At 42.3% G+C, this 26,579-nt stretch overlaps 1 protein-coding gene across 3 annotated transcripts in view; it reads left to right on the top strand.

Annotated features, from left to right (window-relative positions):
• tmem117 (transmembrane protein 117) overlaps positions 1–26,579 on the top strand; it is a 56,781-nt gene that overhangs the window by 21,241 nt on the left and 8,961 nt on the right. For all 3 annotated transcript variants that reach the window (XM_037767722.1, XM_037767720.1, XM_037767721.1), the window contains 3 exons: positions 6,113–6,245; positions 19,208–19,307; positions 24,417–24,514. In XM_037767722.1, coding sequence (XP_037623650.1) covers positions 6,113–6,245; positions 19,208–19,307; positions 24,417–24,514 — 331 coding nt within the window. The remainder of the gene's footprint in view (positions 1–6,112; positions 6,246–19,207; positions 19,308–24,416; positions 24,515–26,579) is intronic.

Raw genomic sequence — 26,579 nt, forward strand, 5'->3', positions numbered from 1 at the left:
CTCTCTTTTTACAATATGGGACCTTTAAGTGAAGCTTTTGGCACTACATGTGTTATTCTATTGAGTAAGCAACAGATTAAAACACACATAAAGAAGTGATTGTTTTATGACCCCGTTCTCTTCTCTTACTACATAAATGCTTAATTCTGTTAAATGAAATCATCAGATGTTTTTATACCATCTACTCTCTGGGATTGAAGCTCTGTTAAAAACACAGTGGATATTCTGTAACTATATTGCATCCTTATTCTTAGCTGGCGTTATATCTCATGAGTTTAATAACTTCCAGAATAATGCAGGTCGTAGTCTGTTTTATTGACCGTGCCGGTAACTGCTCTCAGACAGTACTTTAAGTAAGACGGGGCTCTTGTTTTATATTTACAGTCTCTGTCTCCATAGTCTCTGAGCGTCACCGGCGTGTCCAGGAAGCGGATGCTTGACTGTCTGCTGCGGACAATGGAACCTGGCTGGACTGTTTATCTATTGCCAATATGTCAGCCTCTGTTTGCACTTAATCACTGATAATAACACATTCATTTTGTTCATGCGAGCGGATCTCAACAATTACATTTGAGCACATTTCAATCTGCATCACGTCTCCTTGTCGACACTGAAATGCAGAAATGCAGAAATGCTAAGTTTTATATCCTATTTTAAGATGATGAAGTTTAATATGTTGAGATTTAAGTATTAAAACAAACCTTTTCATCATGCAGCTACAAAGCAAGTAATACTTTTAGGAAGGCTAATGCAGACCGTATTGACATTTAAACACCAGTCATGTCAGGAAATCACTTGAATAAAAGTTAGTTAGTTCATTATCATACATTATTTGAAAGTTTAATAAATTTTTTATGTAGAATATTAGAAGTGTTTCAGCTTAAAACAAGTTCAAATCAAAGTATGCCAGGCTCAGATTATCCTTACCTCCAGACCTGTTGCTGATGGAGTGCTGTATCATGATGAACGGAGACGCTGATCACATCTCAGGTCGCCTTCACTCCTCCTCCACCAGCTGTGTGCTTCTCATCTGTCAGGAGCTGTTGGTGCACCGCCTTACCTCTGAGACCGGTGTGTGTGTGTATAGGTCTGTAGGTGTATGTGTGTATGTGTATAGGTCTGTAGGTGTGTGTGTGTAATACAGGAAACAGATGATTAAACAAAACCACAGTTAAACATCCACCATACATTCAGTAATAGCTTGTCGATGTTTAGCTGATAGTTCTACTGTTCTGTTTGTGTTTCCGGCTCCGGGGCTTCTCCGTGTCCTGTGAGTGGATTACTCCTATAAATCTGGTGACTTTATAACCTCAGCACTTCCCAGAATCGTTGCACGTGATCTCGTTATCAGACGGGAATCCATGATGTCGGCAGTTTGTCTCCGGCAATCGAGCGGTTCAATCTGGACCGAGTGGGAATCTGAACAGCTATGTTATGCACTTAAAGGACCAGTGTGTAACGTTTCGGGGGATCTGTTGGCAGAAATAGAATATAATATTACTAAGTCTGTTTTCTTTAGTGCATGATCACCTGAAAATAAAAGTCGTTGTGTTTTCGTTACCGTAGAATGAGACATTTATATCTACATAGGGAGTGTGTCCTCTTCACGGAGCCGACCACCGTGTTTCTACAGTAGCCCAGAACGGACAAACCAATCCCCGGCTCTAGATAGGACTAGGGATGCACCGATACCACTTTTTTCAGACCGAGTACAAGTACTTAGATTTGGGTACTCGCCGATACCGAGTACCGATACGAGTACTTCTCTGAGCCCAAAGACCCTCGTTAACAGCCAGCTGGAGGGTGTGAGCGACACACGGCGGGCTGGGGAGTCCCGCATACGAGGCGGTGCGCCGCGACCGGTTCTAGGTCGGCTTGGAAAGGCTCGGGGCGAAGGTGCTTCCCGGGGCCGTGGCCAAAGTGCTCGCTGCACCACCTCTCCTCGCCGGGGAGGGACGGGGCCCCGCATCGTGCCCCCAGGGCGGGGCTTGGCCCACGTAAAAGGTGCCAGGGGTCTGCGGCGATGTCTGCAACCCACCCGACCCGTCTTGAAACACAGACCAAGGAGTCTAATGCACGCGTGAGTCAGACGGTGCAAGCAAAACCCTGTGGTGCAATGAAAGTGAGGGCCGTTGCGCCGGCTGAGGTGGGATCCCGGCCCTGCGGGGTTGGGCGCACCACCAGCCTGTCTCGCCCACACCGTCGGGGAGGTGGAGCGTGTGATAGGACCATGGATGTATAAAGAGAAGGCTAGAACCTGAAAGATGGTGACGAGAGGTTAATGTCACACTGCCATAAAGTGGTATCGGTGCCATTTACATCACTGGAAAGGAAATAATCCCACAAATGCTATTAATCGTGACAACTTGGAGACAGATCCAGATGTGACATTGAAATGACACAAGAGGACACAGTTAGAGGTCCTCTCAAATGGTCTAATGCTTTCTTCCCAAAAGGACTAGGATTGTATTGGACACCTCCTGTAAAAGTAGGTCACAGTATGTTGACTGTTGAGACACTGGTGCTCATCTGTATACATCTGTATACCATTCAGCTGTGTGTCTGTTTTTCACCACTAGATGGAGACACAGCTACATGTTTGAGTTTGGAAACAACTCGAGGAGAGGTGGATATGATCTCATCCCGAACAGAATAACTAGTGTTAGAGGAATGATTCTGTAAATGCTGTAAGTCAGTATTCAAACTGTAATTGTATTCTTTAGAGTGATACAGCAGCTCGGTGCATGTGAGTGTGTTTGCAGTGTGAGTGAAAGTAAGAAAGATTAAAAACTGTGTCCCCCTCTGTTTTTTTTATTTGGTTCCTGTGTTTGTGTGTGTCTTCCTTGTCCATGTGTCGTCGTTGTTGTTGTTGTTGTTGTCGTCATCGTCCCCTGCCGTGCCGTGCAGAGCCGTGCCGAGCCTCGCGGTAGGCAGCCCTCATGAATCACACCTTATCGGGCTCCTCTACTGTCGGGAGGTGCAGTGACTCAAACGGCTTGGCTGAACGGTCTTGAATCACCCCCCTAGTTAAATCCTGCCCATACAGGCTGTGAGAGGGCGATCGTGCTCGCTGGCGCGGCGTGCTACTTTAAAAGTCAGATGTGCCGATACACACTGTGCTCCTACATCTAAGCCGGGGCTCATTGGCACTGGAGGCAATTAAGTTTACCCATGCAAGTCAATTCAATTATGCATCTGTGATGAGCCCTGAAATACCACAGAGCAAGACGTATGCACACTAAGCCACCAAAAAACACACACATTTAAGGTTGACTATTGTTATTAAGGAATATTATATATTCTGTAAAGCTCACAATAAGTAAATAACCAAAGTTCAGACTAACATCGCAGACAGATCCGTTGTTTACGAAGATGTTAAAGGCATTTTCTGCATAATGTATTTGAACCTACAACAGGAGGTTCATTTATTAGAACTGCACTTATAACTCGACAAAGATCCTCGTCTCCGTAGGAATCTCAACATCTTTGTTTTTATGTGTGCAGCGGGAAAAAAAACCTAAAAGTGAGCAAGCTGAGATTGAACAGCATGTAAAACTATTGGAGAGTGAACCAGCCAGGCTGTAATGAGAAAATAAATGGAGCATTCTGCGTTGCTGTCTTTCTGCGTGTGTGCACGGTGTGTGCGTGCACGTATACTGTGTGTGTGTGTGTGTGTGTGTGTGTGCGGGGACGCAAACACAATGAGTTCTCAGAGGAGCTGTAACTCAAAGGGATGCTGACTGAGCTGGAGGAGAGAAAAACAAAGAGTTGTTCCTGGGAAGATGGCTGCTTCTGGCACCGGATCACAGCTCGCAGAGCCGAAGCAGAGGGAGAGCCTCAAAGTGTGTGTGTGTGAAGTAGTGGTAATAGAGGGGTAACAGCCAAGCTTAATATAGAGTAATTAACAGTCAATTGAATAACCTTGAAGCTGTTAATAGTTGTGGGTTCACTGTTCATATTAGGGATGTCTCCATCAAATTATTATTTGGCCCCAATCCGAGTCCTTTACTACATAGTCAATACTTAGATATACCTAAATGTTGATTAGATATGTATCTGGCATATTGAAATAGTAGCTGTAGCCTACTACATTTTGACCTACCTTATTTCTCAGGAGCTACTTGATCCAAATACTGAAGGTCTAGATTCAAAACAGTAAAAATGATAAGCGTTAATAATTGACATAAGTGTGAAAGTTTAACTGGGAGAATGATGAATACTCAGTCCACTTGTGGTTTTGCAGCAGGTGTAACAGAGGGATGCTTCTTTTTTTTAGCAGGAACAATCTCTGGCAGAGTGCAGACACCGACTTGTAGAGAGCACACAAACCCAACACCAACACCAACCAAGTTTAATTATGTCCTGTTATCATTGTCAAATGCTAGGGATGCACCGATACCAGTATCGGGTATCGGGTCCGATACTGTGCTCATGTACTCGTACTCTCAAAACGGCTCCGATACAACGGCACCGATACCACTTTATGGCAGCGTGACGTTAACCTCTCGTCACCATTTTCCGGGTCCTATCGCACGCGCTCACGCTCCACCTCCCCGACGGTGTACTCGGTCTGAAAAAAGCGGTATCGGTGCATCCCTATCAGATACTGTCAGATCTTCTGTGAATCATTATTTAATTTAAACCCCTCTGATTTTACACATACTGATCAGTTTCCTCATCATGGGGAGTCTCCTCAGACTGTAAAAGATGTTATATATAACGTCTTCTGTGGCTCTGGAGCGAGCTTTGTCAAGTATGAGAAAATAACCACAATGATGTCATTGTGATGTCATCGAATTTATCTCAGTTTGGGTGTGGAGACTAAAGAAACTGGAGGCAGGGAGTTTGAAAGACATTAAAATCACACATTTGTCAAAATAGAATATGATTGAAAGAATAAGGGTCAACTTTAACGGGTTGATTAAATCCAAAGTTTTACTGTACAAGTAGACAAAGCTAGCGAGGCTACCAAAGACTAGCCTCGTTACCCTCAACTTCCAGGTCGCAGCAGGTCTTCAACAGTCTCCCAGGATGCTATTGGTTGCATTATGGGAAATGTAGGATCCAGTGTTTTTGATGTTTGATCCACACAAAGGACTAAACATCTGGATATCTCCGCCTCTGTAGCTCAAATTTTGACCTTATTTTTGTTATTTTATTTTATTTGCAAATCCTATTTGACCCAGGTCTGAATGATTGTAGTATACTATATATATATATATAACAGACATCCAGAAAGTAGATCGCTTCTGTTCCACGAGCAGCGTGGGAGGTAAATCAAGAACTATTCCATTATGCAGTTATACATTTATATTGCATCACACATGTTATTCTTCAGTTCTCTCTAGTAATTTATACTCTACTTATGTAATGCGTTTTCATAATGCCACTCTGACCAGAATAAATCTCCTTGAATTAAAAAGGTATAAATAGTTAGGAGCAGCCGTTATAATTATAGCTAGCCTCAGAGGAGCTACCAACTGTGTAGTCTTTTCAAGGTACAACAACAACAAGCTAAAAGTGGTATAATAAACCTTGTTGTCTTCTGCTGAGCGCTGCCGCCGCCACCAGAGGACAAGCTCCTGTGATTATGTGTTGTGTGAAGAGAGAGACCTCCATATCTGAATCAATCTCATGCTCCGCCTGAGAGAGATTTCTCCATAATTTGATTCTGAGCCAGGATTGTATATATATATATATATATATATAAATATAAAAATAACACCGCAGGTCACAAATTGTTTGAATAATTTCTCTAATCATGCACATCATGAAACACCAGCGAGCATCAATCCACTGACAGCGCGTCCAACAGACGCATAAAAAGTGGAATATGTTTCTGTTGATGAAATGGTGACGGGTGGAATTGGTCAGGATAAGACAATTAGACCTCAAGGCCGTACGTAGTATAGTGACACCTCAGAGTGCTCTTTAATCTTAATTCCAACGCCTAAAGGTCACGTGTCTGACAGAGTAGGACGTTATTGATCTGTGTGACTAATTTATTTACTTTCATCTCCATCTCTCCGTGGCCATACATTGTTAGCAGGTTGACATGCTTGTTTGATACCCCCCCACTGACGGCGGTGTCCTTGTCGTGCTCCCTTTATAGGTCGATACCTGCGCCTGAAAGTGTTCCGCGAGGATCATGGCTCCTGGATGACCATGTTCTTCAGCGCCATCCTCTTCCTCTTCATCTTCTCACACATCTACAACCTTTTCCTGCTGATGGCTGGGAGCATGCAGTAAGCCATTCAATCTCTCTCTCTCTCTCTTTCTCTCTCTCTCTTACCTCATTCTCTGCTTCCCATCTGTAAGAGCCACTGTACGCTCCCCTTTGGCGTGGAGTGATTGATCTAAACGTCTCGCCTGAACAGAGACTCGATGGCAGTCTGATTAATCAGCCCAGACTTTAAATCACAGGTAGGAGCAGGCGAAGATGGGGGAGGGGGAGGGGGAGGGGATGGTTAATCCTGAAAGATCACCTTCAGCACCCACTACTTATTCTCCCATGATCTTGACTTATTTTTTTGACACATCTCTGGCCAAAAACCAAGATGTGTTAGCCATGCCTCTCTATCAGTTAATGCCTCTGTTGCTCCTGTTACCCCGGCGTTACCTGCTGAGAAACCACTGCGCACTGCAGAGCTTGACACCCACACATCAAGTCCAGTGACAGGAATCCGTTTATGCATTTGCAATGTGTCCGTCTAGAGGAAGGAAAACATGCCCTTGAAGCCAGGCAGCCAGACACGAGGTTGCCACGAGGTGATTTACCATTTTGTGCGTTTGGTGCTGCAGCGTGGCAGGTGTCTGTTCAGGTACAAGCTGTCAGGAGGGAAGGCCAGCGCTGTAATGGGATCTGTCCATATAGAGCTGCTTTCCACATATAAACAACAAGCATCAACTATCCATACGGTGCAGGCAGATGAAGGCTATTAGCTTGCAGGCAAAGGTGTTGTGTTTTTCTACGGCCAGAGGGATGAGTTTGTATAATCAGCCCATCTGTCACTCCGACCACGGCGGTGACACCGGCATCCATCTTGTCCCTCCTCTCTCTGGTTGGCCGAGAAAAAAGGCAGCGAGCGGCTGAGCGGGAGAGCGGGGGGGCAGGCCCGCCGAGACGATGAATGTTGCTTGCTCAGGGAAAAGTTACATTTGCAGTCGCACTGAGTGCATCTGTCACAAAGAGGATTCCTGTTTTTACCGCCTCTCATTTCCGCCCTGAAATGTCGAGGAAAAAGGAGCGCCCTTTTTCTGAGCCTGTCGGTGCTTTGCTGTCAGGAGTGTGTCGCTAGATGACATTCGGATAATACTCGAGGAAAAATAATGACTTACTCAGACATCCTGAGAGACGTAATATATAATTTATATAATGTGATGTATAATTTATAACCATCTAACATGTGCAAGTCACTCTGCTCATATTAGCCGCATCACTTGTCCAGATATGAAAAGCAGCAGCCAGTTAAACAATTAAACCGACCGACACGCCACTAAAACTCATCCATGATCATTTGCTTTGTGTAGAGCAGCAGTTATTCAACGTTGTAAGGCTCTCCTTGCAAAGACAGATGGTGCTGTTGTAAAGCGAGTGAACTCCGCCGCCATCGCCAAGACACCTGGTCTTTTTCCTGTCCCAAACCCCTCCCCTCCCGTCCCTCCTTTCCCCCTCTTGTTTTCTTTCTGCTCCAGTAGTGTGTCCACCGAGGACCCGGGCCCTGCCAAAAACCATTAGTGTTCACATCTCTGTTCAAGACCGACATGTAAGAGCAATGTTCACACTCTGCCAGGATGCCCCCTTTGGAAGACGGGCTCGCGCTAGCAATGAATGCAGCAGAAAAGGGGGGGCTGAGCTGAGAGGATGGGGGGAGTCCAGAGGGGAGCGGGAGAAGTGCTTCAGCCCTGATGATGCAGTGAAACTTAAGTCTTTTGATCTATGTCCAAACCCTATTTGCATCGCGCCCCCCACCCCTTCCCTCCTTCACTATCCTCCGACGGATCCCATCGCCCCGCAGCGAGGCTGTTGTAGTTTTCTCTTTTGCCACAAGCACAAAGGAAAAGTACAATATCGCTTTGTGACTGCAGCTGCCCCTCTGTGGGAGTGAATGGTGTTTTTCCTTTTCATTTGTACTGAAAGAACAAGCCGCTGTGGGGTGTGATTACTGCCAAGGGTTTTTAAAGGGTAGGTATTTTGGGTGGGCATGGCTTTGACATCTAGCCATGATGGTGCACTGCAGGGGAGGCTCTTCTGGTGGCCAGACAGGGCGTCCCACACACACACACACACACACCAACCACATATTGTTCACGTCTCGCACCTTTGCTCAAGTTAGCTGGGACACGTATGTGTGTGTGTGGGATGGAGAGAGGTTGGAGGGAGGTGTGTGTGTCGGGGGGGGTTAGCGTCTGTCTCCCTGCTGTCTCCCTGACCCGATGCTGCATGCTGCCCGTGCCCTTCGCTCATTAATATGCTTTAATTTTCTATGACCTTTCAGTCGGTTTCTGAGCTTGATTTAATTAAAACTAGAGATGATACATCCGTGAGGAAAGAAGATAAACCGGCGCCATCAGGACTGTAAACAATCCAGCTGATAAGAGATTGTATATCTTCTTGGATGACAAGTATTTATTCATGATTACTCGTGTAAAATGGATTCATTATCTCGTAGATTCCTCAGACTGTGTAATCTCACACGCGTCCGACAGTGCCAATATTTAAACAGCCACTTCTAGGTCAACAGCTATCAAACCTGTTACCTGGCTCATATCATATCGGAGGGGGGGGAATAAAAGCCGGTCCATTGTGGCGCCCTGGGAGCTGTAAGCCACACTTGTTACCAGACCCTCACATCTGGGCTATTTGCATTTTAATGTAACTGTCAGATTAGTGGGGGGGGCTGTTTGTGTGAAACCAGGGGAGTGTGACCGCCCAGGGAGTTTGACGGACTTCATGAATGTTTTGTCACGCCGCACAATCCCATTCCGCCATCTTACAGCGCCATTACCGGGCGAAATCAGCCCCTAATTAGATGGTGTTATTTAATTAAGACGGCCCAATGCGCGGCGTACACATTAATCACGACTAATTTAGAGAAAGGGGGTGGTAAAGGATGTGAAGGTGGAGGGAGGAAGGGAGTTAGTGATCTAATAGGGAGCTGGAGTGGGACAGTAAAGCTGTAAAAGGACTTCTATACTCTGGTACCCAGTGAAGGGATGGATGGATGGATGTCAGGATAGTGGGGGCAGGGGGAGGGTTGCAGCTGGTGGATGTCTTCGATGAGGAGTAGCGGAGGGGGGGTGGGGATGCATGTGGCATTTGACTGCAGTGATACCCTGAGCTGGATTAGACCCCGTCGTATGAGGGTATTATTTGTTGACTTTGTTTACCATGATCCTTTGCGCTGAGTGCATGCTAGTCCCCCCCCCGTCTGTCTGTCTGTTTGCTTGTCTGGCACTAAGCTGGGGGTAATACCACGGACAAGTGGATTTAAAAGGCTGAATGAATAGCATGTCGGGGTATGTAGATGCCTCCTGTTGCATGCAGTCACACATGGGACTGCAGAACAGCAGCATAGTTCAACAACGGGTTTTATGATCTTTACATAACGCTGAAATGTACGACTATAACAAGCTGTCTCTGTTAGTTTTAGATATAAATATACATATAGATAGTGGAGGCTGAGTGTTGGCAAGAATCTGGCGATACGATGTGTATCATGATACTATCAGGTTACCATTCAATATAATGCGATACTGTAAGCAAGGCCATATATTGTGATTTTTAAATCTAATTTTACAAAAACTGTCATAGTCTAAAGAACACACAGCCATATGCATAAAATCTGAGTAAAATAATTTTAGTTTTTTATGCAATCAATTTCTCACAGTTGCTGTATCATCCAACATGATAGCACTATGTTGAGAGGACACACATATATATATATATATATATATATATATACACTGAGAGGGCGCATATCTAATGAAATAAAGGATTGACTGAGTCCATCTTTGCATTTAAACTTTGAATTAAAAATTGATGCAGTGTTACCAAAAAACATAATATTCAATATTTTAAATATTTTCTTACACCCCTAAACGATAGTTATAGGTAGTGCAAGTATAAGGGATTTACAACTTGAAATTCAGTAATTACTTCACTACTTTTAATCCCAATAATGCTCAGTCAGTCAACGTTTGGATGCCGGTTTGTTCGCTGTCTTACCGAGAGTTGGTATTGTTTTTTAGTCTCTGTGTGTTCAGCGGACTCGTCCAGGATGTGCTCACCAGACATGTTTCTTAGCTTCTCAGACCACAGTTCAACTGCTGGTTTGTGTGTTTTACAATAATCTGACACACAAATTGTAAAACAAAAACACAAAAAAAAAACAGTTTTGCAGAAAATACATAACAGATAATTTGTTATTACTGGATATATTGTTTATTAAATTGAAAGACATGGATTAGTCAACATATTTTCCTTTTTTATGTGATGTCGGGGAATGAACGATAATGAGATTAGACCTTAAAAGATTTGTCGAATGACAAAAAAAATGATCTGCAATCATTTATTAAGCCCCAAATTCTCTGGTTCATGCTACTCAGTTGTTAACGTATCCTCATACAACGGTTTGGATGGTATCTGACGAAAAGTTAGTCGTCTTCTTTCGTGCTTTTTCCTATGAATGTCCAGCAACACATGTTAATTTCTGCTTGTTACAGTCATTTCAAAATAAACTTCCATCTTCACAGGAAACAACTTGATTAGGTTTAGGCAACAAAACTACTTAGTCTTAGTTAGGTTTAGGAAAAGATTGTGGTTTTTGTAGACCAAATGTTGAATCATTTAATCAGAAAATAACTGTTTAATCTATTAAATTAAATAATGAATAAATCTATAAATAAAATAATCATTAGTTGCAGCCGTAAATGAAATAATCCGTATGAATTTCAATATATAAAGTGAACTTTGCTTGTCATAATATTTGGGACAACAGCTAAACACCATGCTGGACATGGTCAGAAACAGCTTTACTGTTAAGACTTGATACAGAAACGTGTTGCCGTTTGTAAATCACAGTTTAAATCCATTGATCCTTCTTTGCCTTCCTCACTCTGCTCTCTCATACTTTCACACACCCACAGCTACTTTCTAAGCATATCTGCTGCGTCTTTCTCACTCCTACACATGCACATTACGCCGGCGTCTCGTATATGACTCATTACGTATTTAACGGGTAGTTAGTTCGTAGTAAAGCTTTCCCTCCAAACTCATTTTCTCGTCTCTCAGTCGGTTTCAGAGGTATTCTGTGTGCTGTATGAGGGGGTGAATTATATTATCCTGCTGTTTTCTGGGACAGCGGGGGGGGGGGGCGGAGCTCAGGTCCTCCTCGTACCTCACTGTCACGTAAAGAGGAACAGCCGCACTGTAAACAATAAACATCGTAACCTTGACGGCGGTGTGCGTCCACTGGAAATACACCATACGTGTTATATTATAGATGAATATAAGTGTGCGTATGTGTAGACGGAAGGTAGGGAGGGGTGTTGTAGCAGGACAGATGGATTGTCTGTGCATGTGTGAATGTTTGTGTGTAACGCCACACAGCCACATTCCTTATGTTTCACTGCAGCTATTAATATCTGATGATATCTAAAGATTCATGTTTTCTTATACCTGTTCATAATGTCTGAATTTGTTATGCCTGTTGTTGATTTTTTAAGTATAAACATACATTTTGGAGATACACAGTTTTCACAGGACAATGATAATATGTGTAAAGATGAAGATACCCTTTAAATACTTTTACTTTTGTCGATCATATTCAGGATGATGTGATGTTTACATGAAATCTATACTCATGTCCCAGTTTACATGATTCTAATATCATCCAGGTTTCTGATCCTCTGCGCATGTCAATGTAGATGTGTCTTTGATTTCTTCTTTGATTCTAATCTCCAGACTTTTACTTTTATTTCAGCATGTAGACATTACATTGCTAATCATCATATATTTTTGTCTTTACTGACTAACTGCTACATATCTTACATAAAGAAAGCACATGGCGGACACTGACCGCAGTTCTCCAGCTAAAATATTCAGATTTATGAAACATAACCAAGATACTTTAAAAGAAAAAATAAAGAAAAAGTAATTATGACTCTTGTCCATCGGTAGCAAAGGAGGAAGTCAGGTGTATTTGTTGCTCTATGATAACGTCACCTGAGGAAGAAGGTCGGGGGTCAATGGATGGGTCGAAAAAATGTCAGACTTAAACTCCTTAACTGTTCATTTCCCGTTTCCTCCCGTCAATCAATGTTGGTTTGTATAAACCACAACCACGATTGTTCCCTAACCTTATCCAAGTGATTATTATTGTAACCATGACGACGACGGTCCCCTACCTTAACTAAGTAAGGGATAATGTGCAGCGAGCTGGCCAGCTTGCATCGCCCTGAAGGGGTTTATATCACAACAATGACCCGCAAACTACTTACTGAAGAAATCAACGATTCGACACAAAAACGGTCCTTCAGAGTCCGACATCAAAACTGCATCCATAGAAACAGTGTTATACAAGAAATAACAGACCATAGTATAGAATAGAATAGAAAGGCTTTATTGTCACTGTATTAAATACAACGAGATTCACATGTTGCCACTTCTGGTCAGTGCTTTAAAACAAATACTTGACAAGACTAAACGAGGCAGATAAAACATATAACAGGTAAAACACACACAATTATAAAGCAATATAGAACAGGTACAGTAGATGTAATAAATAAATATAAACAGAAGTGTTACACTAGAGTATAAAATATAAAAATTGATGTAATGTAAACAGAGGTTAATGCACTTGTAAAATAGATAGGGTAGATGTAATAAATAAAATATAAACAAGTTGCACTTGAGGTGTATATTGCAGCAATGATATATTGCACAGATAGAGGTATAGGTATGCCGTAATCGACCAATCAGAATTGAGTAATAAGTAGTAGTATTAACCCAAACCACGATGTTTCCCTAAACACAACCAAGTAATTTTTTGTGCCTAAACCAAACCTCAACCTTACTATAGCCATTGTCACATCATAAAACAGATATTTATTTTTCAACCGTGATTTGTGACGGTTTGAAACCAAATAATGTAATCCTGATCGGGGTGTCAGATCAGAAAATGCCTCCATGTGTTGTTCTAAAACGACGTATGTTGTTGGACTTGGTGGGGATACTAGTCAATACAAGATACTAGTAGTCAATGTAAAGGTACATGGAGACCTGGTTTTGGACCCTTCTGTCCTAATCCAAAGCTGATAGGGGGACTGGAGGGCCCTGATACAAGGCTGTCCAGGATATTGCCCGATGGTGTTCACTCCTCTAGTCCTGAGCCAGGGGAATGATAAGGGCTAAAGGACTCAATCTCCAGCCAGTGCAATACAATACGTGTGCTCATTCTGTGTCAAGTGATGAATTGAGATTGGAGTTTTAAGTTGCCTTGGGAGATGCTATAGTGATAGCGTGTATTGACAGCTTTATGCTCCCTGGTAACTACTGCTGCTCAGCGTTGTATATACACTAAATGCAACGTTATGTACCGCTGTGCACGGGGAGCGGGGGGGCAGGTAATGCATTTCAATGTGGAGCCGGCCAAGGTCGCAATTTAATGTTCTGAACGAGTCCAGCCTTTACAGGGCAGAAGAGGTCACTTAGTTGCCACGGTCACTAAATCACCGGCTGTCTGACGGAGAAAACAAGTTTATATAAAACCCTGCTGAAGGCTCATACGTCCAAGTGGACAGTGGAAAAAAAAAATGAATGTAAATCAAGAGTATTGATGACTCAGAGAAGAGAAAGCTCTCTCTCAGCATGCTGTTTTATAAGCTTAATTACCCAGAATCCCACGGGCTTTGGCCATCCTTGAGTTGAGAATGTAGATAAAAAAATTAAACCATAAACTTTTAGCTTTAAATTGATGTGTATATATGGAGCAGTAGAAAGTGTTTGGTTTATAGCAAAGCATGACATTGAAAGTGTTTTTGGCACTGTGCTGCAGCGTGGGGGAAAGCTGTTGGGGGGGGAATGCTTTTATAGGTTCAGATGTATTTAAAACTTATTTACAATCCATTACTAAGAGTCCTCCGTCAAGGTGAAGCTGCACTTCACAGTATACTTCCACATTTAAAGGAGTAATCTACCGCATTTACATATTATAGAGTATAATATCTATAAACAGCAAATTCATCACAAACAATTTTAATAATACCCATTTCAGCCTCTTATAAAATGCTAAAAATGCCAAATATCGGCATCTCAAATATGAGGATTTGCAGCTTTTCTGTGATTTATAACAATCTTTAATTGAATTATAGCTGGAACAGTTAATCAATTAATCGATAAGTGGATTAACGGGACATTAATTGGCACTTATTTTGATGACAGACTAACCGTTTTAGTCACCCTTTAAAGGTCCCATATTGTAAAAAGTGAGATTTTCATGTCTTTTATATTATAAAGCAGGTTTAAGTGCTTTATTAATACTGTTAAACCATCAAAACGCTCAATATATGGAGAAATACACACAGCCCATATTCAGAAATTGTGCGTTTAAACAAGCCGTTAGGATTTTTGTCCATTTGTGATGTCACAAATATACAATATTTAGACCATTACACGGTTTTAAACATTCTAAATGTGTCCAAGTTTATTTCCTGTTGCAGTGGATGTGAATAACATCAGCTGACAGGAAGTAAACATGGACCCAAACTGTTGCCTAGCAACACAGTTCCATTGCAATTCCATTGAAATGCACTAAAACGGAGTGTTTCAGACAGAGGGTGAATACAGGTATATTCAGACAGACAGTTCGAGGAGAATAAAGTGTTTTTTGAACATTACAGCATGTAAACATGTTCTAGTAGAAACACTAAATACAAGTATGAACCTGAAAATGAGCATGATATGGGACCTTTAAATAAAAATGGCAAAAACGTGGAGCTTTCTCTTCGTCATATGTTATATTAAACTGTTTTGTACTGTAAGTGACGCAAAACAAGCATTTTCAATACACCACCCTTTTTCTCTGGGATTATATAACGGGTGTTTTTCTGACATTTTCTATTGGATGGATAAATCAAGAAAATAATCTTTGGACTGTTCGTCTGTCAAAATGATTGGAAGACACCACCATGGGGCTTTGGGAAATTTTAATTGGGCTTTTTTTCCCCACCATTTTCTAATGAACCAACAGATTCATCAATACTGAGAGTAATCATTAGTTGCTGCACCTTATTAAAAAGCTCTGATTAGAACTGTGTGCTCCAATACAATACTATTGAATTACTGCCCGGTCTATTAAAACTTAATTTAAAACAATATTCAACTTGTACGTAATTATAAAAAAAACAATCTGGTGCACAGTAGGTGTTGCGTTCGTATGATGAAAACAGCACCAGTTTGACTGGAGTGAATATAGATGGAAGATTATGATGTGAACATGTGCAGCGTGTTCGCTGAGCAGACAAAGAAAAGAGGAGTACCATCAGAAACTCTCAGAGCTTTATCGAACTAAAGAGGAAGGAGTGTCGGTCTGTAATGTATGGTTGTCCTTCAATTATCTCGACAACCGCTCATCCCATCAACTTCACACTTGGTGGGTGTGTTGCTAAGGACCCAAGGACGCACATTGTCTCCTTGAGATCTTCGGGACATATTTAATAGAGCTGCAAAGATTAATCAATTAGTTGTCTACTATTGAAATAATCACCAATTATCTTAAAAAATCAATCAGTTTGAGTAATTTTTTAAGAAAAAAAATGTTTCTTAAATGTGAATATTTTCTGGTTTCTTTCCTCCTCTATGACAGTAAACTGAATATCTTTGAGTTGTGGAAAAAACAAGACATTTGAAGACGTCATCTTGAGCTTTTGGGAAACCCTGATTGACATTTAGCACCATTTTCAAACATTTTATAAACCAAACAAGTAATCGATTAATCAAGAAAATAATCAACAGATTAATCAACAATGAAAGTAATCATTAGTTGTAGCCCTAATGCGTTATGTACACACTGTGTAGTGCATTGAGAGGGGGACCCCTATTAACTGTTACACCATCTAACAGCATGCTGGTTACAGCCATGGATGTATGAAGAGACCTGGATCCAGCGTTGGAGGCGGGGCTTCGTTCATTCATATGAGAGTTGCTCAGTGGAGCATGAAGCCTAAATGGCTCGACTTCCATCTGGAAAAGTACCCGGATCTTGGCGGAGTAGCGTCCGAGATTATTGGCGGAGTAGCGTCCGCTCGGTCACATGACTCGGTGACGGTGTCCCAATGTCACGCCGTCGTCGCGGCTTGCTCTCCAGCCTCGGTCTGGGTCTCATTCACATGAATGGAGGAATGGAAATAACTCTGGATTCAGCTGTTAGTGCGTTTTGCGACTTTAAAAACTCTTTTTTTTTTAACTAAAGGCTATTAGAGTGTTCGTACTGGGGAGTTAATTCACCTCAAAAGAAGATTATCCTCTGAGTTACAGACGTCTCTTGCCCAATGGCATCACGTGACGGACACGGAAGTTGTAGTACCGCCGTTTGGCCACTACGAAAGTCCGGATCGACGACCGGCGCTCTTCCTGGGGGGCTTGGTTACAGCTTGCTCTCTGTCGATGTTCATGTGAGCTTTTTGTGACGCGTATAATCAGCATTGCTAACGGATGCCACTATGTCACGGCCGGTGTCTTGCTAAAGACCCAAGGAAGCGCAGTGTCGATTATGAAGTTTGGATGAGCGGTTCTCCAGAAACACCAGAGGCCAAACAATCGGCCCCTTCTGGACACTATAGGCACGTTTGGAACGGGCACTGCACTCGTCCAAATAAAATACATTGAGAGATATATGACTTCTTGTCTCTCAAGATAATAAAACTGCAGATGAACACTTGAATACAACAGTTAAAATGGGCTTTCTCTCTGGTTAATGTCACACAGGGGTGACGTCCAAACTCTATAACTCTTTACCCTCTGTGGCGCAAAAATTGTAATTTCTCACATGTGATGGAACAAGACTTTTGAAAGGCATTGACATGTCCTTGAATATTTTGTCTGAACAAGTGTGGGAAACCTGATAACATTCCACAGAGGGTCAAAAGCTGGCTGAGCCGGCCTCGCTGGCACCGACACCGCCACTGGCTCTGCGATTAAGCCACGGGAGCCATTTTGGGGCCGATTATTCATGGTGCTACTGTACTGATGTTCCACTACACTGAATTCTCTCATTAGGTCATCCGGCTCTAAAGGCCATTAAATTTTCAGTCAGCATGAATAAGTCAGAGAGTTCTGCCTCTGATCATGCAGTGCGAAGAGTCCCCAAACTCATCATAGGTGCTCTGCAAAAAAATAAAAAAACCCTCTCTTTCAGCACAGGGGTAACATTTGCTCAATTAAATATGTGATAAGGGCAGGGGTTGGCGGCGGGGTTTTTAGATTTAAAGCCTAGCATGTGGTGCCAGACAGCATTTCCAGAAGTATCGATCAGAATTTCGCTGCGGGTAAATGACTCCCAACGGGATCTCCTTGGTAACTGGAGCGGTGCCAAGCCGCTGGATGTCTAACTGACTTAATGCAGATATAAATCGGCCATTCCAATCAAGGCTGTTTTATTTGCGGGCTTGAGCGAGGCAATACGTCACCCGCGGTGCTGCACGTTTTCCGTCAATAAAATCCTGTCAAATCTGTTAAATGCACGCCGCATTGACGACGTATGATTTATAATGTTTCCTCGCAAAGGAGGAGTATTTCTCACACGCAATAGCAGTGAACAGGTATAAATGGCATTTTGGGTCACTGGCTTGCCACAATTATTCATCATTCATCCTGCATCGCCTGTGAGCATTTATTATGGTCTAATATGAGAAAGCACAAGCAATTAACATTAATTAAAAATGAACACCTATTAAAGCTGCTACATTAGCTAATAGCTTAAAAGGATTAACCCTCCGTTGCTTTTCAAGAGATTGTTTAGTCCGTCTGACTCATTTATAAAGTGAACAGCACGCCAAATAGAACTCTTAATGCAATCAGCTAAGAGAAATGAACCATCATATATAGAGAGAGGGAGGAAATGAACTGCAAGCCGGCAAGGTTGTATAGGCGAGCTTTTTTCCAGAGCCCTCTGTGCAATAGAAAACATTTTTATTGGTGTTCGCTGGCGGCCAGAAAATGACCGGGGGAAAACAAAGACGAATGGAGCCATTGACTTCAAATACGACCCCTTGAAAGCGCAGCCAGAGCCCTATCCATCGCCATCTATTATATTCATGAGTGTGACCTGTGGGGGGTGAGATAGGGCTTGAGGGGGGAGGTGATGGGTGCCCACCTGCTCCACTCAGCCTCTAAGACACCGCCTGCCAGGAGATCAAACAGGCCTCCTCGCTCCCCTCTGTTCTCCACCGGCACAGGTCCCATATAGGAGGCGACTGACCCACTTTCCCTCCCTCCCTCCCTCCCTGCGCTATTACCTGGAGAAAATAGAGTGATGTGTGTGTTGGGTGGGTTTGCGGCGCTGAACAAAAGCTTCTCATCTTCACTTACTGTACAGAGATGAAGGCGTAAACTAGGACTCCAAAAGAAAGCATGTCATCTCTTATCAGATGCTATTGCATGTGAGATTGTTTCTCTAATAGCGCGTCTTGACCCAGTCTTTTGCTTCTATGCTGCTGCGGTTGATGTTAACTGAGCTCACTCAGATCTACTGCATTAATAGGGAGGTGGTGGGATGGAGGGGGGGGGTCTCTTTGGGATGGCAGTGTTGATTTGAAATCAACTCGACATGAGACAAATTTGCCAAACAAATGGATAATTTGCCCAACACCGCAGGACCAAATGGAAGCGGTGATAGTGCATAAATTCCATCGCGCTGGTGTAAATTGTTTACAATCCTCAGGGCTTTATGGAAGGTAGAGCCATCGCTCATTGTTTTCACAGGATCAGATTGATATTGATCGACCCTGACAGCTAGCATCATGATACTTAGCGGCAGTGACCGGTTTCTCTCTGTTCGCCCCGGCCTGCACCGACTCTCCCTCTGTGGGCTCTCTCTTTGTTGGAGCCGTGTTGCCGCCTTCCCTTTCTGCCTCCTTTTACTGCCCTCATAACATATACTTCATTTTTTATGTCCTCTTTTTCACTCTTGGTCTTCTGTCCTCGCAGACCTCACATGGTGACGGATTCCATGGGCATCAGGAATGAGAGCTTCATGAAGATCGCTGCGGTGGGGACGTGGATGGGAGACTTTGTCACTGCGTGGATGGTGAGATGTCCTAAACATTAGATACGTCTGCATATATGAAAGGAAAGATTTAATTCTATTAAAATGTACATAAAATAATCTTTTTAGCCATGCTAGCAGCGTGGTTTGGTAACATGCAGATAGTCATGGTCCCCAGAAGATGATGAAGATGGTGATCTCCTAATGTATCAGCCAGTTCCAGCAGGTCACAATTTCCACTTGTCCAAAACTTAAATTTATTACAAGATAACTCTTAATATATTTATTATTATATAGATATAATATTATACATTAATATATCAAATAATTTAATAAACTATATTCCAAATACCAGCAGCTGTTTTGGAGATGAATGCTCATGTTAAAGACGCCAAATGCTCAAAGGTTAAATGTTGTTTCAGTTGACTATTTTCTGTAGGCCTATCGAGGTTTGACACTCACCCCGAGCTAAATGTTAGCATGTCAACTTGCCAAATTTGCCTGATATCAGACAGAATTGCATCCTAACTAGTGCTGTCAGTCGATTAAAATATTTAAGCGTGATTAATCGCATGATTGTCCATAGTTAATCAAGATTAATCACAAGTTAATCACACATTTCTTTATCTGTTCAAAATGTACCTTTTGTATTTAATACTCTTATCAACATGGGAGTGGGCAAATATGCTGCTTTATGCAAATGTATGTATATATTTATTATTGTAAATCAATTAACAACACAAAACAATGACAGATATTGTCCAGAAACCCTCACAGGTACTGCATTTAGCATAAAACAATTAACGCATTAACTTTGACAGTCCTAATGCTAACATTATAAAAGTGTCATGCAAAACATCTGTGTAGACATCCAGTAACATCTGTCATAACTACACCTATTAGCTCGCTGCAGGCATGTTAAAATGCCAATGTTAGCACTTAAGCTTGCTAATTTTATGTTCACGATTATATTTTTTAGCATTCATCTCAAAGCACAGCGGTTGCTGATGAAGTACAGCTCGTGATGTGTACATGTCTCATTGGATTTACCATGATTACCAGTTTCTTTTAAATAGCGTTAAAGTAAACAACCAAATCATAACCACCATAATTCAGAATTTTTTCTGCAAAGCTCAAATATATCCGATTTGGTGCCTAATAATATGGAAGTGCCTGAAAAAGCAAACAAACGTGGATGTCTCACATCAGCCGAAGCCTGTTTTTCAAGGTAGTGAAACCCAGATTTAATGGATATGATGCCGTATTGTCCATGCACCGAATTTAACCCTCAAAGAACCGACTCTGCAACCATACAACTGTCTTGAGTTGTCCGATGGGATGCATACCATCCATCCCACACGACGGGATCGGAGCATTATGCTGATGAAAATTAAGTCACGTCCGACAATGCAGAGCCAAGTCTGAGAGGATAAATTGGGAGATACCCTTTAAGGGCCAAAGTATAATGGAGACACCGTTTTGAATTAGCTAATTAACACCTGGCATCGTCAGCTCAGACCAAACTACAGATTCTTTACCCAACCGTTTTCTTTTCTTGTGTGTAAGCATTTACAGCAGGGGTCAGCAACCTGCGTCTCTTCAGCTCCTCTCCAGTGGCTCCCTGTGGAGTTATAAAAATGGAAATGAATAACTGTTTTTTGTTTTCACTTCCATTTTTATTTATCTTTGTTGTAGGTCTATGGTACGACGGTACGACGGAGTATAAAAAAAAAAAATCTGAGATTTAGAGAATAAAATCAGAATATTACGAGAAAAAAAGTCATAATATTATGAAAATAAAGTAATAATATTATAAAGTAGTAATTTTACGTGTTATTTTCTTTTTTTATCGGAATGTTATGACTTTATTCTGGAAATCTCAGATGTTTTTCCCTCAATGTGGCCCTAATACTCCGTCGTAAATTTGCACTTTGGCCTTCACTGCATTAGACTTATATACTATATACTTAAACTATAAACTGTGTTACCTTCATCACAATGATCAGATGTTTTGTGGCTCCAGACAGATTTATATTCATTTTTTTTGCCTAAAATGGCTCTTTTGATAGTAAAGGTTGCTGACCCCTGGTTTACAGCCTTAAGGCCGGAAGTGCGGCTACGTTTAGCCACGTTTTCAGATCACAATTAATGTAATAACTATGCTAATACATCATATAGAAGATACACGGTGCAGCCATCCTTCACACACTCCTCTAATTTCTAGGTCAGGTGTATATATCCTCTCTACTGTTATAAGGTACCTCTGTGCCAGTCCGGCTCAATCTGCTACCAAATCCTCAGAGTAACACGCAGTTTGATCTAAGAAGGGTCAGAGGAAACAATGAATGCACAGGGAGGAGACGGGAGTACGCTGGAGGAGAAACCTACCTCTGTTCATTTGTCAACATAAAGAGAGGAGGAGAGCTCCAGCGGGAAGTGGACTACCTGTGGTGGGAGGAGTGGGGCTCTGGCACCGGCGTGCACACAGCTGAGACAAGCTTGACAAGCTCCCTCACCGGTCACATTAGTATTCTACAGTACATACTGCAGAGAAGGAGAGGAGAGGGGGAGGAGGAGGAGGAAGGTAAGGAGTGAGAAACAGAGGTGAAGGGGAAAGGGAAATGTAGAAGTCTGGTCAGAAGGGAGACGGGGGGGGGGAAGCAGCGAGTGAGAAGGTGAATCGGGGAGACAGGTGTGTGTGTGTGTGTGTGTGTGTGTGTGTGTGTGTGTGTGTGTGAGAGATAGAAAGTTGGGCCAAGGCAAAGTGCTGATTCTAGAAATTACTCACAAGGTTTTTTTTACATTCGATTAATTCAACAAGGCACTTTGAAGATGACCTCTGTGTCTCCTCCGCCTTGCAGATTTGCAGTGTGTCTTCTCTAGATGAGTGAACAGGAAGTGTCTGTTTTTGCAATGCTGCGACGACAGAAACATCTCACACACACACATCGCCTCGTTCAAATCCCCTTTTTCCAACACGAGCTACGGTATCTGCAGCGAGGCGCTTTATTGACGAACTGACCTTGCCCCTGCATCGGCTCCACTCCAAGAATATAGTGGGACGTTTTATAGAACACTGATACATCTCTGTATCCATGTCAGAACATCTACTGTTTATCATTAGTAATGACAACAGAGTGAAAACATCATCACCGACTGATACAGGCAGTGGAACGACACAACATTAATAATGAACGTCGATATGTATTGAAGGTTATCACAGACTCATTAGTGTTTAATCACAGATGAAGTGTTATTCAATATCAATTATTCAGTATTTGAATATAAATAGTCACATGTGTGTTTATAACCTGTGCCATTCTGAATTATTCATAATTTATCATATGTATAATTTAAAACTGAGTATAATTAAAATGGATTGGTGAGCAGCAGGTGGATTCATTAATTCCAGCAGGTGAACACTGTCACTACATGATCAACACCATCACTCCTGTGTGTGATTGTTGAACGTGTAATTCCAGAAACTATGCGTGCTGATATACTCTAACAGACTTTCCGCTAGATTTTGGGACCTGGTTTCAGGGATTAGCTCCTGCTTTAACGAGGCAGAACGAGGCCTGGCTCACAGTCGGCATTCCAGTTGGATTCCAGGTGTTGGATGGGGTTGAGGTCAGGACTGTGCACGGCAGGCAGGTCAACTTCTCCCGCAACAAACTTGGAAAACTTTGTTGTTGTTGTTTTTGTTTGTTTGCACCTTGTATTGTGCATAGCCATATTGAAACAGGAAATAGCCTCACAAGTACACTACTGTCTAAAATATCATTGTATGCTGTAGCTTTAAAGGGACTCTATGTAAGAATCAGAAATGTCTTGTTAACAGCTTCACCTGTGGCCGTTAAGTCAACTAAAGTCAGCGTCCTGTTGCTCGCGCTTGTGCTCGCTCTACATAGACATGAAGGAGCATCGCTCAACACAGTGAGGAGACACACGTCAGCTAAAAGCACAACATCACTCTATATTTCAGCTGCTTGGCAGTAATGTTAGCTGACCAGACGAAGGTCTCTCCATGAATCAATGCTGATCCTAGTGTTGGCTTTTCCCGCCTCAGCCTCCCGACCGCGGCCGGAGGGAACAGGGGAGACAACAGAGTTTTGGTCGGAGACGATAACGTTTCTCTCTGCGGAGCCCCGTCACTTCACAAGACACGGGAAACCTCTGTTGGTCTGGAGGAGCTGCAGCAGTTATTTCTGCACAAACGTCCACTGAACATTCACTAGATATTCTCAGAGCTAAACTAACTCTTCTGCAGTGTGGAGTGAGCAGCATGCACGTGAGAGGTGGAGCGAAAGAGCGAGAACGAGCGCGGTGTGTGAGTGAAGGCAGGCAGAGGAGCAGAGTACAGCAGAGACTCCGGTCCTGGAGACCAAAGCTATGGTCTCCCCGCGTCCTCCGACCGCGGCCAACACTGTTTAACAGACGGGCTTCACTAGATACAACCAAGAGGTTTTGGTGCTTCACTGTAGTTTGTGTTGGAGTCTGAGTCTGAACAGCGTAGACACACGCGATATACAACATACTGTTGGATCACAGGCCTTGTTAGAAGTGGGAACCGAACGTCAGATATCTTCCACAGAGATAAACAAAACTAAATCATTTTGGACCCGTCAACATTTTTTCAATCATAATTTTTTTCAGGAAAAGCCATACTTTTAGTTAGCACATTTCTAAACGCTCTGTAGATGTATTTGTCTACATAAAAATGTCATCAATAAGACCTTTAAATATGAAGTTACATCCAGGAGATGGTTAGCTTAGCACAAAGACTTAAAGCAGGGGGAAACAGATAGCAAGGTTCTGAAGATCACTAATTAACACCTTATATCTTGTTTGTTCAATTTGTACAAAAACCAAAGTGTGAAAAGTGACTTCCAGGAAGTTACTGCACTCCGCCTGGAAATTAGTTTTACCCCTCCGTAAAACCACAACTTGTCATTTTTGCAATTTGTTTTTTGCACCGTTTACTCAAACTAGATATAACGTGTTGATTAGGGAGCTTTACAGGTGCTGGTAGGAATATTTTGTTACCTTTGGACACAGCCAGGCCGGCTGTTTGCTGTTTTGTAAGCGAAGCTAAACTGTTTTAACCTCCTCTACATCCAATCTCTATTAAAAGCTCTTTCCTCTCTGCAGGTGACGGATATGATGCTCCAGGATCAGCACTACCCAGACTGGGGCAAAGCAGCCAGAAGGTTCTGGAAACAAGGCAACAACAGGATCGTTCTCTTCTGGTATAATGTCTTCTTACATTGAGATAAACTGTCTGTGAAACATTGGGCCTCGTGCAGCAACATTCTCTTAAAGCTATCTTATATTTTCTCTTAATTTTCTGTTAAGAGAAATAAATAAGAAAAGTCAGATGCACCAAACACAGCAAACGTTCTTAACCATCCAGATCTGCTCTTACTCAAGTGTGCTCAATGAAGAATCCTACTTGATCGTAAATTGGAGGCGTGTGGTCGATTCTTTATTATTATCATATAGGTAACGCCCCCCAAACATTATACTGCAAATACTCTCACACATGCTCAAGAACTGGAAATATGCCACCAAAAAATACAATAGAGAGACTTCATTGATCCTAAATTGAGAAAATCTAGAACAGTAGCTGCACTTGCAGCAGTCAAATCGAGGTATACTGTTAACTAAACTACTGGCGTTACAGGAAAATCAAAAAGCCTCAAAGACCAGTACGTAAGCCATTCAGAAGATGAACGCACGCAATATCATCCAAGGGTTTTTATAGTCTTAATTGGGAAGACTGAAGTGGATCAATAGTAATTCTTTAGCCCACAAATTGAATGATCTAATCATTATAATAATAATCTAAATTAGATTTTATGATATTCTTGTGTTTTTTTTAATGTTTTTTTAAGTGCGGCATTTGGCGAGCTGTCATGCAACGTTTATGAAAAGCTGCGGCGGCTGTTCCTGAGCTCAGCGAGCTGTGGCCGTTTGATTCTGCAGCGAAGTGCGGCCATACAAAAGTTGGGGAAAGATTAAAGGTCCCATATCGTGCTCATTTTCAGGTTCATACTTGTATTTTGTGTTTCTATTAGAACATGTTTACATGCTGTAATGTTCAAAAAACACATTATTTTCCTCATACTGTCTGTTTGAATATACCTGTATTTACCCTCTGTCTGAAACGCTCCGTTTTAGTGAATTTCAACGGAATTGCAACAGAATTGCATTGCTAGGCAACAGTTTGGGTCCATGTTTACTTCCTGTCAGCTGATGTTATTTACATCCACTGCAACAGGAAATAAACTGGGACACATTTAGAATGTTTACGTTTAAAAACGCATAATGGTCTAAATATTGTATATTTGTGACATCAGAAATGGACAGAAATCCTAACAGCTTGTTTCAAACGCACAATTTATGAATACGGGCTGTGTGTATTTCTCCGTATATTGAGCGTTTTGATAGTTTAACAGTATTTATATAAAGCACTGAAACCTGCTTTATAATATAAAAGACCTGAAAATCTCACTTTTTACGATATGGGACCTTTAACTTTTAGCAGCAAAGTGCAGCCAGAGGGGACCCGCAGCTAATTAGTAAATCGAGTCCTGCGACTCCTGTGACATGTTGACCTGTGTTACTAAGTATTTCCTCCCGCCTTAAACACACGAATACGCCCCCCCCGCCACAGAAGAATGTAATTATTGCAAGTTTGCCGCTGCATGGTGTGAATGCGGCGTAAGAGTGCTCTCGACCACTCGTAAAATGTTGTCTTCATTCATTCAAACGTTGGTGAATCCCATATGGAAAAAAAACTACAAACAAGAAAATGTATTTGCAGGGCCCAAAGTGTGTCTTTGTCTGCGTGCACATAATAAGATTTCCTATCAGCTTCTCTTCCTACTAGCTCACTAAATGCATTAAATATTCCTACAAGGCTCTTTAAATGTGCATGTATGTGTGTGTTGTGTGCTCTCTCCAGCCCGTTGCAGGGTTACACGCAGTCAATAGCCGTGTTAATCTTCCCTCACTCAGTGTCAGCACCTTTAATTAGAAGAACAGGGTGAAAATCAATAGACACAGCAAGGTCACGGGGCGAACCACAGCCCTGCTTTTTCCTTCTCACACCACAAGCTGTGACCCTTAAATAGCTTTCTAAACAAATGCTGCAAACCATGTCTGATATGCCCATTACCAGACGGCCGAGTAGAAGCGTTCCCCCACGTGGTGGATGTGTTATACACCACCAGTGCTCCGTCCCGGCGGTGTTCATTCACCAAAGTGGCTCAGAGCTGTCAGTCAAACGCCGACACGCGAACGCCTCTCTCC

Source organism: Sebastes umbrosus, chromosome 4 (assembly GCF_015220745.1).
Source record: "Sebastes umbrosus isolate fSebUmb1 chromosome 4, fSebUmb1.pri, whole genome shotgun sequence".
Taxonomy (NCBI): Eukaryota; Metazoa; Chordata; class Actinopteri; order Perciformes; family Sebastidae; genus Sebastes; species Sebastes umbrosus.